The 16,413-nt window shown below is 41.2% G+C and overlaps 1 protein-coding gene across 3 annotated transcripts in view; it reads left to right on the top strand.

Moving 5' to 3' along the window:
• The first annotated feature begins 330 nt into the window (after positions 1-330).
• Positions 331-16,413, top strand: part of LOC120405816 (charged multivesicular body protein 3) — a 50,849-nt gene continuing 34,766 nt past the window's right edge. Inside the window, exons 1-4 of one of the 3 annotated variants that reach the window (XM_039539596.1) lie at positions 331-482; positions 1,925-2,193; positions 8,166-8,305; positions 15,164-15,279. In XM_039539596.1, the coding sequence (XP_039395530.1) occupies positions 1,968-2,193; positions 8,166-8,305; positions 15,164-15,279 (482 nt within the window). In that variant the 5' untranslated portion in view covers positions 331-482; positions 1,925-1,967. The other 2 variants (XM_039539597.1, XM_039539602.1) reach the window with 2 other exon arrangements.

Here is a 16,413-nt window from a genome sequence, read left to right as displayed (position 1 = left end):
CCCTTTAAGCAAATCACTGGGGTGCGGGGGTTTTATCTCTGGAAGTACTTAGGGCCTGATTCTGGGGAGCAGCAGCATTTGGGTTGCTTGTTATGACTTTTTGTGAGAGGAATAAATCTTGTGAGCTAAGGGAGAAGCACACATTACTCTCCATCAGACAGAGGCTGCACAAGCCAATCTGCCATCCTAGGCAAAACTTCAGTTTGCAGCCGAGCCTCCTCACAAGAGGACAGCAGATTTGCCTTCCCTCTGTCACAATGGAGGAGCAGCCGGGGCGCATTTGAGTGAGTGGCAGTGTGACCTGGTGCCTGGGGTTACACCTCTCCATCATGACAGAGGGGTGGGCGGGCCAACCTTGCAGTCTCAGGCAGCTGCCTAGCTTGCCTATAGCTAAAGCAGCCTCTGTGAGCAGGAAGGAGCGGGCTGCTCGCGTTCCAGCCCCGTCCACTCGCCCTGGAGCTCCCTTGTTTGTGGCGTGTCAGGTCAGCCCTTCACAGCAGCGACTGGGGTGGGGGTGGGAGCTGCGGAACCCCCAACGAGGTTATTGAAAAGCCCGGCTCGGGGTGTTCAAGCCTGCCTGCCCCACGCCTCAGCCTCTCCCGCTTCGATTCAGTCCTAGAGGGGGCCCAGGAGCTGCGGGCCGAGGTAAACACGCTGCTGCTGCCCGTGTGCTTTAGCAAAGGATAATACCTGTCACAGGATAAAGTGGGGGGAGGTTAATCATGCCCGGGGGGGGGCAATGAGGGGCTGGGGCAGAGATGGGGGTGAGTGTCTGGGACCCAGGGAAAATGGGGAGGGAGAAGAGATGGGGGTGAGTGTCCAGGGAAGAGATGGGGGGGGCAAATGAGTGTGCGGGGCTGGGGAAGAGATGGGGGGTGAGTGTCTGGGGTTGGGAAAATGGGGGAGGGGCGAAGAGATGGGGGGCAGTGAGTGTCCGGGGCCGGGGAAGAGATGGGGGGGTGTCCGGGGAAGAGAGGTGGGGGGGACAATGAGGGCCGGGGAAGAGATCGGGGTGAGTGTCTGGGGCCAGGGAAAATGGGGAGGGGAGAAGAGATGGGGGTGAGTGTCCAGGGAAGAGATGGGGGGGGCAAATGAGTGTGCGGGGCCAGGAAAGAGATGGGGGCGGGTGAGTGTCTGGGGCCGGGGAAATGGGGGAGGGGAGAAGAGATGGGGGGCAGTGAGTGTCCGGGGCCGGGGAAGAGATGGGGGAGCCCGGGGCTGTCTGGGATCGGGGCTGGGGGGAGGGGGGGCAATTCCCGGGCATCGCCTCCAAATAGCGCTCACGGGGGTCTGTGTTTCCGGACTCGTCCCCTTCCGCTGCCTCGGGCTGGCGGCTGGCTGAGCGCCCAGCACCGCCCGGGGGCGGGGCCCGAGATTCCCCCTCCCCGGCGCCCTTTGCCCCCTCCCGCGGCTGTCCCCGCTTGCGACGTCACTTGTTATGGCTCCGCCGGCGGCTCGGGCTCCGCTGGGGGCAGGCCGGGCGGGGCAGGCCGGGACCCGGAGCCCGCAGGCAGGCGCCAGGCCCAGCGTCTCGCCCCGCTGAGCCCCCGAGCGGAGGCGGCTCCCCCTAAATCCCCCTCCCGCAGACCAGCCTCCTTCCCACCCCCCGGCCTGACTGGGGGCCTCAGCTCCCCCACTATCCCCATCCCCTCCCTGGGGCCGCAGCCCCCCCCCTCCCCGGCCCCCCGGGAGCGCAGCCCCCATCCCCTTTCACCCTCCCCCGGCCAACTCGGCAACACCCCGTGATCTCCTTTCTCTCCCCCCAACCCCTGCCTGGGACGAGCGCAGCAAGGAGCGGGCCCAGAAGCCAGGGGCGAGGAGGAGGATCCAGGCGGCAGCAGCAGCAGGGGGGTTATTGGTCTGAATAATTCGCTCCTTCCCACTGCCTCCTCAATTGGGATCTGTCTCTCTCGCTCTCTCCTAGGATTGGCTCTCTCTGCAGAGAGTCACACACAGAGAGAGGAAAGATGTGGCTGAAGCTGTTTTTCTTGCTTCTCTATTTTCTGGTCCTGTTTGTCCTGGCCAGGTTTTTTGAAGCCATTGTCTGGTATGAAACTGGCTTCTTTGCCACCCAGTTGGTGGACCCGGTGGCCCTAAGCTTCAAGAAGCTGAAGACCATTTTGGAGTGCAGGGGGCTTGGGTACTCTGGGCTGCTGGAAAAGAAAGATGTCAGGGAGCTGGTGGAGAAGTCAGGTAAGAGATCGTACGTAAGAAGATATTCACCCATTAACGTTGAGAGGTTTGCTGTTGGTTTTTTTTTTTTTTTGCCTAGGAATGGTTTTCTGTCCTTAATCTCTGAATGCTTGATTTAAAAAAAAATTAATACCTATTAAGAGCTTATTGGGGAACAAAATCATCTCAGTAGTAATAATCTTACATTTCTAATAGCAGCTTTCATACTGAAGGATCCTTAAGTGCTTTCCAGATTATATATATAGCACCACTGAAGTGCAGCCACCTCTGGGGTGTAGGACAGCAGGCAGCTGGCACAGGGCATGCCTTACAACAGTATTGTGGGAGGAGGGAATTTTTGGCCAAGGACATCAAGGCAAATGCTACTCTTGTGAAAGTATCAGGATATACCTACTGGGAGGGGACAGAGCCTCAGTTTTTCAGGTCTTGTCAAAATGTTACATACACTACACATTTCTATTTCTCAACCTTGTGTCCACCTTTATGGGTTAACAGCTCTCCAAGCAGAACTTAAATAAATAACCAGTTGTCTTGGTAGACTAAATAATAAAATATTAGTGTGATAAATGTAAGAGATCATTCAAAAAGCTGTAGAACTGAAATACATTAAATTTCTAACCCAAGTTGTAAATGTGAATATCATATTCTACCATCTTTCAAGAAAATAGGACTTCTGTATTCAGTAGACTAGTTAGAGCAAAGGTTTTGCTTGTAAAGCATACCCTTGACAGGAAAGAGAATATTTCAGAGAAGTTAGTCTGAATTATAGGCCTGTTAGTCTAACATCTGTAGTATGCAAAGTCATGGAAAAAATCTTAAAAGAGAGAATGGTTCCGGAGCATGAGGCGATGGGCAACTGGATATATTACATTATGGATTTACGAAGGGGGATCGTGCAAACCAACAACACTCCCTTCTTCTTGAGAGAGAGAGATTTTTTTTTTAAGAAAGTGGGATGATCTCATATATCTATATGGATTTCAGATGATATGATACGGTACACGATGAAGAATTACTAAATGAAAAAAAAAAGATGGAAGGAAAAGAAAAAATGGAGGGTGGGAGAGAGCTGGGGAGGAGACTGCAGAGAGGGTAGTAGGGGGGGGGAACTGGGGGGGAGGGTTGGGGGGGGGGTGAGTTCCCTCAAGGCCTTTATTTGTTTTTTTTTTTTATTTTTTTTTATTGATTGACCCTGGGAGAACCAGAGTAGAGGTGGCTGATAAGTTTATGGATGACACCAAGTTGGGGGGGTTATGGGGATTCAGAGGATCGATTTTCTCCAGGATTGATGAGATTGGAAACTGGAGTACAGGTAACAGGATGAAATTCAATAGTGAGAAGTGTAAGGTTATGCATTTAGGATTAGGGTCAAGAAACTTAGTTATAAATAAACTGGGGACGAAGTTGAGTGAGGAGGAGAGGAGAGGGAGGAGGAGGGAGGTGAGGATGATGAGATGACTATGAGTAGAGAGAATGTGGTGTGTTGTAAAAAAAAAAATGCTGTCTTGGGTAGCATTATTTATTTCTATTAGGAGGTAGGGAGAGGTGCTAGGAGGTTTATATAAGGCGCTGGTGAGACCTCATTTGGAGGATTGTGTGCAGTTGTTTCTCCATGTTTAAGAAGGATGAATTCAAAGAAGAACAGGTAAAAGAAGGGACAAAGAAATGGAACTGAAAATGATTCGAGAGGAAGGAAAGGGAAGAGGAGGAAGTGAGTTTGTTTTCCTTAAAGGAAGAGAGGAAAGAGGGAGAGGAGGGAGAAGATATATAAATATATAATATATAAATACCAGAAGGAGAGAAGGAAGAGAATTTCAGTCAGTGCTAAATGACAGACGACACGAGATATAACGAATATAAAGTGTCAGTCAGGAAGAAATTCAGGAAAAGGAAATTCAGCATCAGGGAGTGCAGGGGAGGAACAAAACTGGACAGAGTGGGAAACAGGACAAGTAAAGAGGAGTAAGAAGAGATAAGTTTATAAGAGATGGTATGGGGAGATGATATGATAAGATATAGGAGGTCAATTATGTGCCTGTCAATGTGTAACCTATGTGCCTGGTATGTTTTAAGTAGTTTTTTGGAGAGAGTCTTGGGTTCAGTGCTCGCCCATATTTGGGGGGAATTTGGGTTTCCTCCAGGAAGGAGGAAGGGGGAATTGGAGGTTTTTGGGGCTTCGGCCAGCATGGCAGGCAGGGTTCTGCGAAGTGGTGGAGTGGGGGTTATGTGGCCTGCATCTTGCAGTGGCCTGCATCAGATGATCATCATGGTAGATGATCATAATGATTGATCTGATTCTATGATTCTATGATTCTATGAATTGCTGAGGGGGGTTGAATCTGAATGTTAGATTATGTTTACACAGTAGGAAGTATGCTGTCAGCTTTGCTTCTAAAACTCAAACATTTCTTTTTCTCCCATTCTGCATCCTGGCTACTCTAGCCCTCAGCACTGTAACTACATAGGCCAAGATATTAACCCATTAAAAGGACACTGTCATGGGCCTAATTTTGATCACACTAGTCTTGTCCTGGTGGAACTCCTTTAATTTACCATTTATATTACCATAGTGCTTGAAGACCCCAATTAGGACCAACATTCTGATGTGCTATGTGCTGCATAAACACACACACAGATGTAACTAACTCCTGTGCCAAAGAGCCTGCTAACTAAAAAGACAAGCGACCTATGGTGCTAGATTCACAAAGGGACTTAGGCATCTAACTGCCACTTCAGGTGCATAAAATCCAGATACCACTGGTATTTACAAAATTTCCGCTCCCCTGTCACCTAACCCCGTAGGTGCCTAAGCTTACTCAGCACCCATATTTTTTTGCAGGAAAAGTTCCCTAGGTGCCTATGTTTCTGCCTCCGGGCATGTACACTGGTTCTTCACTCTAGATGTCTGGGTGCCTGAGCCCCAGTGCAATTCATTAGCTGAGGGAAGATAAATGCTCCTCTGCGTAACTCAGCTGTGGGGCCTGATCCAGTTGATGTGCTCTGAGCATATCTAACTGTACTCAAAATGGTCCATGATGGTGGGAGGTGTTCCCACATAAATTTTAGCCCATGGTTAAGGCAGTGGTATCCAGTCTTATTACACAAGAGGGCCACACAAACATAAGCACAACCTTGTGTGGACCAAACAGATTCTACGTATTTTAATAAGATTTAAAGTCACCTGTATTGATTTATATTTTAAGTTCAGTTTGTTTCGTATGTATGTAGACAGGTTTTTTCTATATACAGTATTGTCTATTTACACACTTGTGTGTGCTCTGTCTCTCGCTTACCCAATGACTCTTTAATTACTTATCCAAACTGGAACAGCAAGTGGCAGATCAAGCACCATTGCCATCAGACAGTGGGGGGGAACTGACGCACAGGGTCACAGACACACCAAGCGAATACCCTAACCATTGGACTAAAAGTTATGAGGGAGCGCTTCCTCTCCCTAGCTCGAACTTTTTTTAAGAAATATCTTTGGCACTTGACTCAGGAGAGGGTTCACAGCAGATAATCCCAAGCAGAGATAGGCACTTCTCTCCAGCCCCTGGACTTAGGCACGGAACTCCCTGAGAGGGGCATAGCTTAGGATAGATGCATCTCCAATTGGCTAGCTTAGTTGACTCCTCATCTAGCTGCTGGTTTTTGTGAACTCCATTCCTAGGTGCCTATCTCCCTCTGTTATAAGACACCTGAGCACCTAACTCTGTCTTTGTGAATCACAGCAATTTCCTAGACACCTAAGCGTTAAGCATTGCAAGGCTCAGCATCACAACGCCTAAGTCCCGTTGTGAATCTAGCCCAGTGATACTCAGGCCTAGGCTCATGAGCATCAAGTGGCTCTTTAATGTTTCTCCTATGGCTCTTTGCCTCACATTATATTAAAACACTGTGTGATTTAATTATTAACCAATCAGGATGCTCTTGCTATGTTATTAACCCATTTTAGTTGATAAAATAATAATACTTTGTCCATCATTTTGCTGTAAGAATAATATATAATATTAAAGAAACAATGAATTCACTCTACTGTGGCTCTTTTGGATAATGTTGATCGCTAATTTGTCTTCTGAACCACTGAGGTCTGAGTATCACGGATCTAGTCCATGAAGCAGGGGGAGAGAAGGATACCAACAAATATGGTAATCTTTATAATAATGTGCCAGCTTTCCCTGTGTGCTCCTCAAACTAGCAATCTGACTGGTTTCTTACAGGTCTTGCTTCAGAGGTGGGTCTTGAAGAGAGGGTAGTGTAGTGGTTTTGTAGCTCTATACATAAGAGCGTCACATGTACAAAATGCACTTGGGAATTAGGTATGGAAATGTTTGTGTGAGAAGCTAAGAAAGGATGAGGTTAGCACTTTGAAGGTGGCAAGCAACATAAGGATTGAGCAGACCAGTAAAGAAGTATGGTGTTGTAGCAGGGCCTTGATGGTGAGGATGTGAAATTAGAATGTGATATGGCAAATGGGGTTGGGAGGCAGTGGAGGGATTATGTGGACTGAGTAACAGGCAAGGAAGATAACTTTAGCAGCTGCTTTTTAAATTGATTGTCAAGGGGATGTGGATGTAGGAGAGGGAGAGGATGGAGAAGAGACAACAGTAATCAAGATGGGAGTTAGGACCTCAAAGAGTGTTTGGGCAGAAAGAAAAAGACTAGCATGGATTGACTTTTAATTTACACTAGTGAAAATGAGAGGAGATTTGGGTCCCATTGACTTAAAAAAAATTGTTATTAATTGCTGATACCATTAACACCGACACTTTTTAAAAATCTAACTTGCTTTTCACCATTTACCTTGTTTGGTTACTTTTTTTTTTTTTTTTTTTTTTTTTTTTAAATCTCTGGTTTGAACTGTGACAACTGATTAGTCAGTTTCACGTGTGTTGCTTGTCACGTTCGCTTTTTGGCTCGCATACTTTCCTGAAGTTGTAATGTTTGGGTGCAAACACCGAAGGGGAATGTTTAACTCCAACCAAAATGTTGTCCTGGTTTTTTTTTTTTATGTCACAGAAATACTCCTCTTATTAAGTTTTGTAACATTTTTACACAATTTTTTTTTTTTTTGGCTTTAAATCATGAGATGTGTCTCAATGAAGTTCATAGCTTTCTAATACCAAGAGGTTCTGCTTTAATTCTAAATTTCATATGTTCTGTAAGAAACAACTTCTTTGTTTACAAAAAATGTTTTCAAGAGATAGTTTAATACAGTAACTCCTATAATGTTATTCGGTATTAACAATCTGGTTTGTTATGTCTCTAAAAGAAAGTATGGGAAAGGAGATAACAAAAGAGAGATTATCAAATAAATGTATACACATTGTTTTAAGGAAAAATCATGTTGCTAGGCTTGAAGTTCTTAGGAAATGTTTACTACTTTGTAAATAGAATAAATCAATTTTTAGAGTGGAATAATTTAACCTTAGGCTAGCTGTGTACAAGCTACTTTGGATTATCCCACTGTAAATAAAATTCTAATTATAGTGTTATTGATTAGACAGGTTTTTAGAATTCCAAATTGGCAGTTTTAACAATTTGTCTTTTGCATGATCTCTTTGTTCATTATAGAACTAAATTTCATGTAAAATAAAGAAGACATCTAAACTAAAACTGATGTCTTCCAATTTAGTACTGTAAATTTCAGACAACATCAGCTGGGACTTATGGGGCTGAAAATACATTTGTTTGTTTTTTTTAGAGTATATCTGTTTAATGTTCATGTCCCATAGCTTATTGACAGCTAAAATTGATGTGTGTTAACAGCATGAATACATATACAAATAAATTAAGAATAAAGTTTTAATTGTCCTTGGACTGAAGTGCTGCTGCACCCAGCTATGTAAAATGTAATTAACAACATCTTCACAATCTGACAAAGAAACGGCTTTCGTATCTGAATATTTTTTATTAATGTGACCTTTATCAAATGTAGTATAATTGTTTTTTCCCTTCTGTCCATCCTTCAGGAGACCTCATGGAGGGTGAGCTCTATTCTGCTCTCAAGGAAGAAGAGGCTTCTGAATCAGTTTCCAGTACAAACTTCAGTGGTGAAATGCACTTCTATGAGCTTGTAGAAGACACAAAGGATGGTATCTGGCTGGTACAGGTATTGGGAAATTTTTCTAGTTTTTATCGTGGCTAAAATATGCTTCAAAGGAGAAGTTATTTTTGGAGACTAGTTCATCTAATAGCAACATGTAGGTTCTGAGTGTGCTAAGAGACTGTATTTGACTCTATGGAACAAGAAAAATCCCAGAAGGGTACTCCAAGGTAACAAGCACTGGAGATCTAACCTGTGTGACAGCAAATAGGATACGAAGTGACAGAACATCATAACTGTTTTTCATTAAATGTCTCTTAGTAAACAGTATACTATAATATAGAATCAGTAAATAGCACAATAATACATATTTGTTCTGAAGTGTACACGCTACACTGGAATATAGCCAGGTACAGTAAGAATTTGCCATTGTATGTTATGTATATGCATTGTAACATTCCAGTAGGAAAAGATAGGGATTTCGGGGAAAATGTACTTGACCCCGACTGGCCAGGATGAAAAATGTGTGTTGCCACCTTCCCAAAGGTCATCACCAACAATTTTAAAGGAATAAAATTGGTTGTGTACTGTCAATTGCATACTGAATTTGATTGCAACATATTATTCATCAGCTTACTTAATACATTTTTAAAATGTAGTTGTTTATTATTATGACTGATCAAATAGTAGAAGACTATATTACAAATAATTATTGGAATATAACTGGTATTTTTGAATAATATTTGACCAGCTATAGAGTTGGTCACGGTTACTGCAAAAATAAAAATTGTTAAATACAGTATTTGATCCAGTGCAACTTATTGAATAGCATGTTTGCTAAATAGTATATGCCCAGTCCTACAGAATAAAAGCAAGAAAGCTGTAGCATCTCCTTTCCATTCTTGGTTTCTCTCCATTTTTTGTTCTAGTAATAGCTTGTGGTATATGACTTTCTGAACTGGTTTTTCATTGTGTTTCCTCCTCTCTCTCTTCTCCCCTCCCTTCCACATTTCTTACTCTACATTGTGGCCTCTACTTTTTGACATATGGTCACCCTTGATTCAGTAGGTATGCTCAGAGGCTGCCTACTAGATCAGGTCCCGTTCAAAATCTGAGGGGAGAAGAGGAGAAGGTGGTGCCCATCTTATAACTTTTAAACCAGTGGTTAGAGAACTCACCTGGGATGTGGGAGACTCAGGTTCAATTCACCCCTCTGCCAGAAGCAGGGAAAGAATTTGAACAGGTGGTCTCCCATCCCTCAGGAGAGTGCTCTAACCATTAAGCAATGGGATATTCTGATGTAGGGCTCCTAGTCTCCAGTAGAAGCTGTTCTACTGTATATAAATACTTTGAGTAATTGGTGCAAGGGGACTGGTCCCTGGGTCTCCATCCTCCAAGGGGGCGCTCTAACCACCTGGCTACAAAGTCATTCTCTCAAGTATTTATCCACAATGGAACAGCTTTAACATAAGAGACTGGGGGAGGCCTTTTCAGAATATCTAGAACTCAGTGGTTAGTGCACGCTCCTCAGATGTGTCAGACCCCTGTTCAGTCCCCTTTTTTTCTTTTAAGTTGGTGTTTCTTTCAAACAGCTGCTGTTTCACCATAGACAGGTGAAATGATCCCCAAGTAGGCTCCGTATCAGTTTGTAAAATGCTTTCTGTTCCTTTAGAGATTCAAGGTGAGTAAGGTAATATCTTTTATTGGACCAACTTCTGTTGGTAAGAGAGATAGGGTGATCAGACAGCAAGTGTGAAAAATCGGGATGGGGGTGGGGGAAATAGGAGCCTATATAAGAGAGAGACCTAAAAATCGGGACTGTCCCTATAAAATCGGGATATCTGGTCACCCTAAAGAGAGACAAGCTTTTGAGTTCACACAGAGCTCTTCTTCAGGTCTGGGAAACATACTCAGAGAGTCACAGCTAGGTACAAGATAGAACAGATTGGTTAATTTATTTATTGGTTAATAGTAAAAGGTATTACCTCACCCATTTTGGGTCTTTAATATCCTGGGACCAACACAGCTACAACAACATTGGGATTCTTCAGTCAAACAACTTTAGTCACCCTGTGTTCTTGATAAAGTACTACATTTTAAATCAGGATGGATAAAAATCAATGATTTAAAAAAAATTATTTATTTAAATCGGATTTTTTTGATAAAATGCTTTTTGAGAAAAAAACCTATCTAAAGATATCTTTGAGCTATAATGTATCTTAATTAAAACTATCTCATCATGGAATAGGGATTATAAATTCTAATTCTATACTATGAGACAATATATTCATGAATTTTCAAGAAAAGTTTTGTAAATGAGTTCCAATAGTTCATGGATTAGGGACCCAATCTTATGGGGTTCCACAGGCTTCTGTACAGATTATTTAGGTTAATCTTTCTATCTACCCAATGGAACTCAGTGCTCAGTCTAGAAGATACCATCTGAGTAACCAGTAAGGTAATAAAGAAGCTGTTTTATGCTGGTTTGATGAATCTAAGTATTGAAATAGCCACCAGCTTTATGGGGATTGTCTGCCCCATTCTTTGCAGTTCACCCTAATTGAGTGACCACAGCTGGCTCCCCACTAGGACCTGGGTCACACACTTGATTAACTTATTTTAATCAATGCTTAGTTGCTTAGTTTTGCAGTTCTCTGTGGATTTGTGTCTCCAGAGATAACATGCTTGTTAACAGCAAAAATGTTTTTAAATAAATAAATAATATATAGAGGTGAGAAATAACAGACCTCAACTTCATTGTCCCTGTGCAAATTTGTGTACACAGAGTCAATCCCTTACCTCTCTCTAAAAGTGCAAAGTTTCAAAATGTTCAATGAATAGAAGATTGTTGGGGGTGGAATAGACCTGGACAAGGAGAAGAAGTCTGGAGATAAATGTGAGAAGCAAGGGACATATACTTGTTTTGTTAAAATATTATATGTTTGCTGTTGAAGAAAAAAATCCAGAATACTTAACATTGTTTTATTTAACTAAAACAACAATCTAAATGTCTGTCTGGTGATGTTCTCCTCCTAATACAGTATGGCAAGAAAATTCTCCAAATATTAATGATTAACCTGTTGAATTGGAGATAGTTCACCTCCCAATGATTTCATAAATATCTGCTTCAATTACCTTTGGTAAATGAAATAACCAAACAATCATTCATTTTCTGATATAGCTGTAAAACTAATCTGAAAAGTTTTCAAAATAAATCACTGTTTAAAAATGTATCGTGTACTTTCTAAACATGAAACCTAATCTACCTCTGAGCTGTGAAGAATATGTATTAAAGGTTATAACAACCAACAAGAATGCACTTTTATGTAGAAAACCATGATTAAATTGAGTCTTCCTGACTGGTGATCTAAATCATGATTTAAATCACTTTGATATAAATCCAATCCACCCTCTTTTAAATTAGCATGCATTATACCTTATTCTGGATGTGATATGATGAAAGCATTATTTATCATTAAAATTGTCTAATTAATCCTATTTTAATGTTTTTTTGGTATCAAAATATACCTAATCCCTCTCCTGCATCTCATCATAATCCCTCTTCTGTCTCAAATGCAGAGAACATTTTTATCCTATGTCTCGTAACTATGGGGTGGGAGGGTGTAAATCATTTAGTAATCAAAAATACTAAAATAACATACTGTACTGGAGACGATACCAAAGTTTTATAATTAAATGCGGTTCTTGTCTTCAGTTGTCAACTGCTTGACCCTTCATTCACATTCTTGTGATGTTTGCACATCTTGGAAATTTAATGAGGGGCTAGATATTATTATAATGACCTGCAAAAAACTGTGCATGAAATAGCATGAAGGATGGATATCTGGCTTAAACCAACAGCAGAAATAAAATTTAGAATTTAGGCTGCTACCCTGCTGTGCTCATGTTTGTGTATTTCTGGAGTAATGGAACAGGGAGTGATCTTTCTATGTTGTATAGAGATAGCAGCTGATCTGGACAGTAGGAGTGTTTAATTTCCTCAGATTCATTGGTTTATATCAAACCCTTCAACACTTGTATGGGATTTATAGTGGAATAATAAAGTTTTTAAAAAACCCTTATAAGGGCAATTAGCAAAGCAAGTAGCAACTATACTGATTAGCTAATGATGGAGAAACCATTTGGCTGCACAATTGTCTGAGATGCTTTCATGCTGCTGGGGGGCGGGGGAGAGCCACTTCCTACTGATGTTGTTCTAGGCATCTTACTCATCCAAATATCTGTTCTTAAAGGCCTTTTGGTCCCTTCACCCCATAATTTTGAGTCACATCTTCATTGAGACTTCACTTGAAATCGTTTGGGACCTTTCACTCTAATTCAATGTCAACAAAGCTATTGTATTGCAAGTTTTATTGTGCAATTTCCTGTCAGAATCTACAGGATTTTACATTGTTGCCATATTGTATATTCCTACATTAATTCTATTTTAATTTTAAGTAATATCTTAAAACAACATTATTGTATATTATAATAATATAATAGACATGTATCTTTGTTTTTTAAAATGTTGTAATTAAAAAAACCTAAGCATCAGAAGTCTGGAAATAATTAACAATCCAGTACTAACCTTAATTTTGCTTTCATACTTTTCATTTATCAGTGGGAACACCTGTCTATCTTCAGGTACATAGATGGCACCCATTACCATAGTATCTGAGCATCTCATCATCTTTTAAAGAACTGATCCTTTCAATTCTGTAGATGAACTGAGGCTTAGAGAAACTAAATGATTTACCCAAGGTCACACAGGCAGTTTGTGGCAGAGCATGGAATTGAATTCACATCTCCCAAGCCCCAGGCTAGTGTCCTAACTACTGGACTATTATGCCTCTGCAAGTTGCCACACTACTCTACCTGACTAGTTGCTACATGACAGCAATTTGTCTTCTCTCTTCCATATACAAATAGCAGTGATCTGGACTGTGTGTAACCTCAGCCAACCCTGTATTTAGACTCAGACTATGCATATAATCTTTAATATATACAGGATTGTTGGTTAACACAGTACTTTTGTTATCATACTGGGTCCTCTTGACACATTACATCACTAATGGACTAATATGATTTAAATTTTATTGCATTCCCATTCAAACTGATATCCGTTTACAGATTATGAACACGTATAGCATGAAATGTGATGCATAGAGGATAAAATCCTACCCTGTCTGTGCACTGAACTAGTGATGTCAGCAGATGTTCACTGTGCAGAGTGGCTGCAATATATGGCTCTTTGCCATATTAGTATTTTACAAAGAAAACAAAGCAAAAGACACAATTCCAAGATGTGCTAGCAAAACTTCATTTTGCAAAACCATGTTGTAAATTAGTTTAACTAGATCTGTCATGGTTTAAAACCACTAATAATGTGTTCATTCGCTAGTGCAAATAAATAACCAATTCCAACAGAGAAGCTTTTTTGTCATTTGAACATAATACAACTGTGCTGTAATGGTGCAATCAGTGCAAACAGCCAAATTACACTGACGCCTACTAGTGACTGTTGTATTTTCTTGGCTGTCATTACAATTAATTGTATAGTGCAGTATGGAAGTGGGAGAGACAGTGAAGTAGTGTTCCACTTTTACGTAATGTTAAACTATATTTGTCATCTGGACTTCCGACAGCCTTGTTTTTTCCCTATACAATGGAGGAATGTTTCTGGCTGTCTTAGGGTTTTTGGTTCTGGCCATCCAATCTTTAAATTATGTTTCAGCTGTCCTAATGTTTGCTCACAATGACTATGCAGCCACCTGCACGAGCAACATAAGGTGGCTAATCATGATGGAGATAGCAACTTTTGCAGTGTGTGTGAAATTTCCGATTGTTAGGTCAAACGATCATTGGGACCACTTTTACTGTGTTTATTTTAATAAACACTTGACAAACATGAGTTTTAAAATGAAGTCAGAAATCAATTAGAAAGTGGCAACCAGTCAGCTTTTAGGGCATATTACACATTTCTAAAATAAGCAATGTGTGTAGATACTGTAATGTCACACTGATTGATTCGTGATCAATCATATAACTTAAAATTACCTGTCAGCAGCTTGCAGGCAGTTTAACACTTTCTCTCTCTCGGTTTTGATAAGTCAGATGATGAGTGTTTAATAATTTATTTGTGGCGCCTTTTGGTCAAAGAGGCTCTCAGCAATTTATAGACATTAACTAAGCCTTGGAACCTCTCTGTGAATTAAGTATTAATCTCATGTTGCAAATAGGGAAGAAACCTCATGTTGCAAATGAGGCATGGAGTAGTTACATACAGTCCTAGAGTGAGTGACTGGTAGAGTTGGAAGTAAATTCCTAGGTGCCTGTCTGTGGATCTAATCACTAGACAGCATTGCCTCCGTTGGCAGATGGCTTAAGGGAGTCTAATATGGTAATGATTGTGTGTAATCTAAAGCAGCTGTGTATAATTCTACTTGCTCTGGGTCAACTTTTGTTTGGGTAGGTTTTAGTTTTTCACTGGGATAGAGAGGAGAGACTGGTGAGTAATGTATCACTAACATTTTCCTCACTGTGGTAAAGAGAGAGCATATTTTTGTACCTGGGCTGGTAAATTTTAATTAGTTTTGCAAGGCTGCTATTAAATGTTAGAAGCTTTGGTATGTAGCAAATAATTATATTAGTTGTCATGTCCCTGACATGTTTTTCTCTTGGCAAGAAATCATTATACTCCTACTACCAATGTTATAGCTTCACTTAACGAACACAGTCATTTAGCTAGGGATAGACAAAACTTCAGAATAAAATCTTTGGTATATTCTGGAGGAAATGAAATATTGAGGATGAACCGGTTTCTGTTTTCATTAAAAGTTAACTTAATTGTAGGAGAGCAGATGTCGTAAAATGTTGATTAAGGTTGTTTCTGGCTCTAAAGCTTTTTTCCCCCTTTGGCAATAGGTGATAGCGAATGATAGAAGTCCTCTCGTGGGTAAAGTCCATTGGGAAAAAATGGTGAAGAAAGTATCAAGGTTTGGCATACGGACAGGCACTTTTAACTGCTCCAGTGACCCCAGGTATGTTCTTTAAAGAGTGATTTAAATCCATAGGATGTCTTAAAGTACAGTTGGATTCCAACTGGAATGCCTTCTGTTGTAAAGGTAGCCACGACAAAAGGCTGCTACCTACAGGTTTTTATCTCCACTAAAGTATGTTCAAAACTCTCCATTATGATTTTCATAAATTACCCATAAAATTGCTGCTACTAAAAGCAGCGTCAGAGAAATATATATTTACAGCAGTGTGCAAAGATGACTAAATGAATCTGGTGGCTTTATAGCCATGACTGAAGTTAATGGGAATTGTGCTCACTTATGGCCTGGCTGAATTTGGCCCATGTTGGATGCGTTTATTAGTTACAAGACTCTAAATCTTAGTCTGAAAAGGGGGGCAAAATATATATGTTTTGTGTCCACTGTGTTTTACCTGTGGGGTTGTCCAAATGGCGGGGGAGACTCCACTGGAGCTCTACACGCTTGCTACTCCACACTGCTCCATGTACTTTGGAAGTGCATTAAGCAAAACTGCCCAAAGGCACTCTTAGTGCTCATAAGAATGGCCATACTGGGTCAGACCAAAGGTCCACCTAGCCCAGTATTTTGTCTTCCAACAATGGCTAATGCCAGGTGCTTCAGAGGGAATGAACAGAATAGGTAATCATTAAATGATCCATCCCCTGTCACCCGTTCCCAGATTCTGGTAAACAGAGGCTAGGGATACTTCAGAGCATGTTTTTGCATTCCTGCCCATTCTGGCTAATAGCCATTGATGGACCTGTCCTTCATGAACTTATCTAGTTATTTTTTGAACCCTGGTATAGTCTTGGCCTTCACAACATCATCTGGTAAATAGTTCCACAGGTTGAGTGTACGTTGTGTGAAGAAATACTTCCTTTTGTTTGAATTAAACCTCCTGCCTATTAGTTCTTGTGTTATGAGAAGGAGTAAATAACACTTCCTTATTTACTTTCTCCACACCAATCATTATAGACCTCTATCATATTCCCCCCTTTAGTTGTCTCTTTTCCAAGCTGAAAATTCCCAGTCTTATTAATCTGTCCTCATATGGAAGCTATTTGATAGCCCTAATTTTGGTTGCCCTTTTCTATACCCTTTTAAATTCTAATATATCTTTTTGGAGATGGGCTGACC

The sequence above is a fragment of the Mauremys reevesii genome, linkage group 5 (genome assembly GCF_016161935.1).
Source record: "Mauremys reevesii isolate NIE-2019 linkage group 5, ASM1616193v1, whole genome shotgun sequence".
Lineage (NCBI taxonomy): Eukaryota > Metazoa > Chordata > Testudines > Geoemydidae > Mauremys > Mauremys reevesii.
Note: the sequence above shows the minus strand (reverse complement) of the source record. Positions and strands in the feature narration are given on the sequence as shown.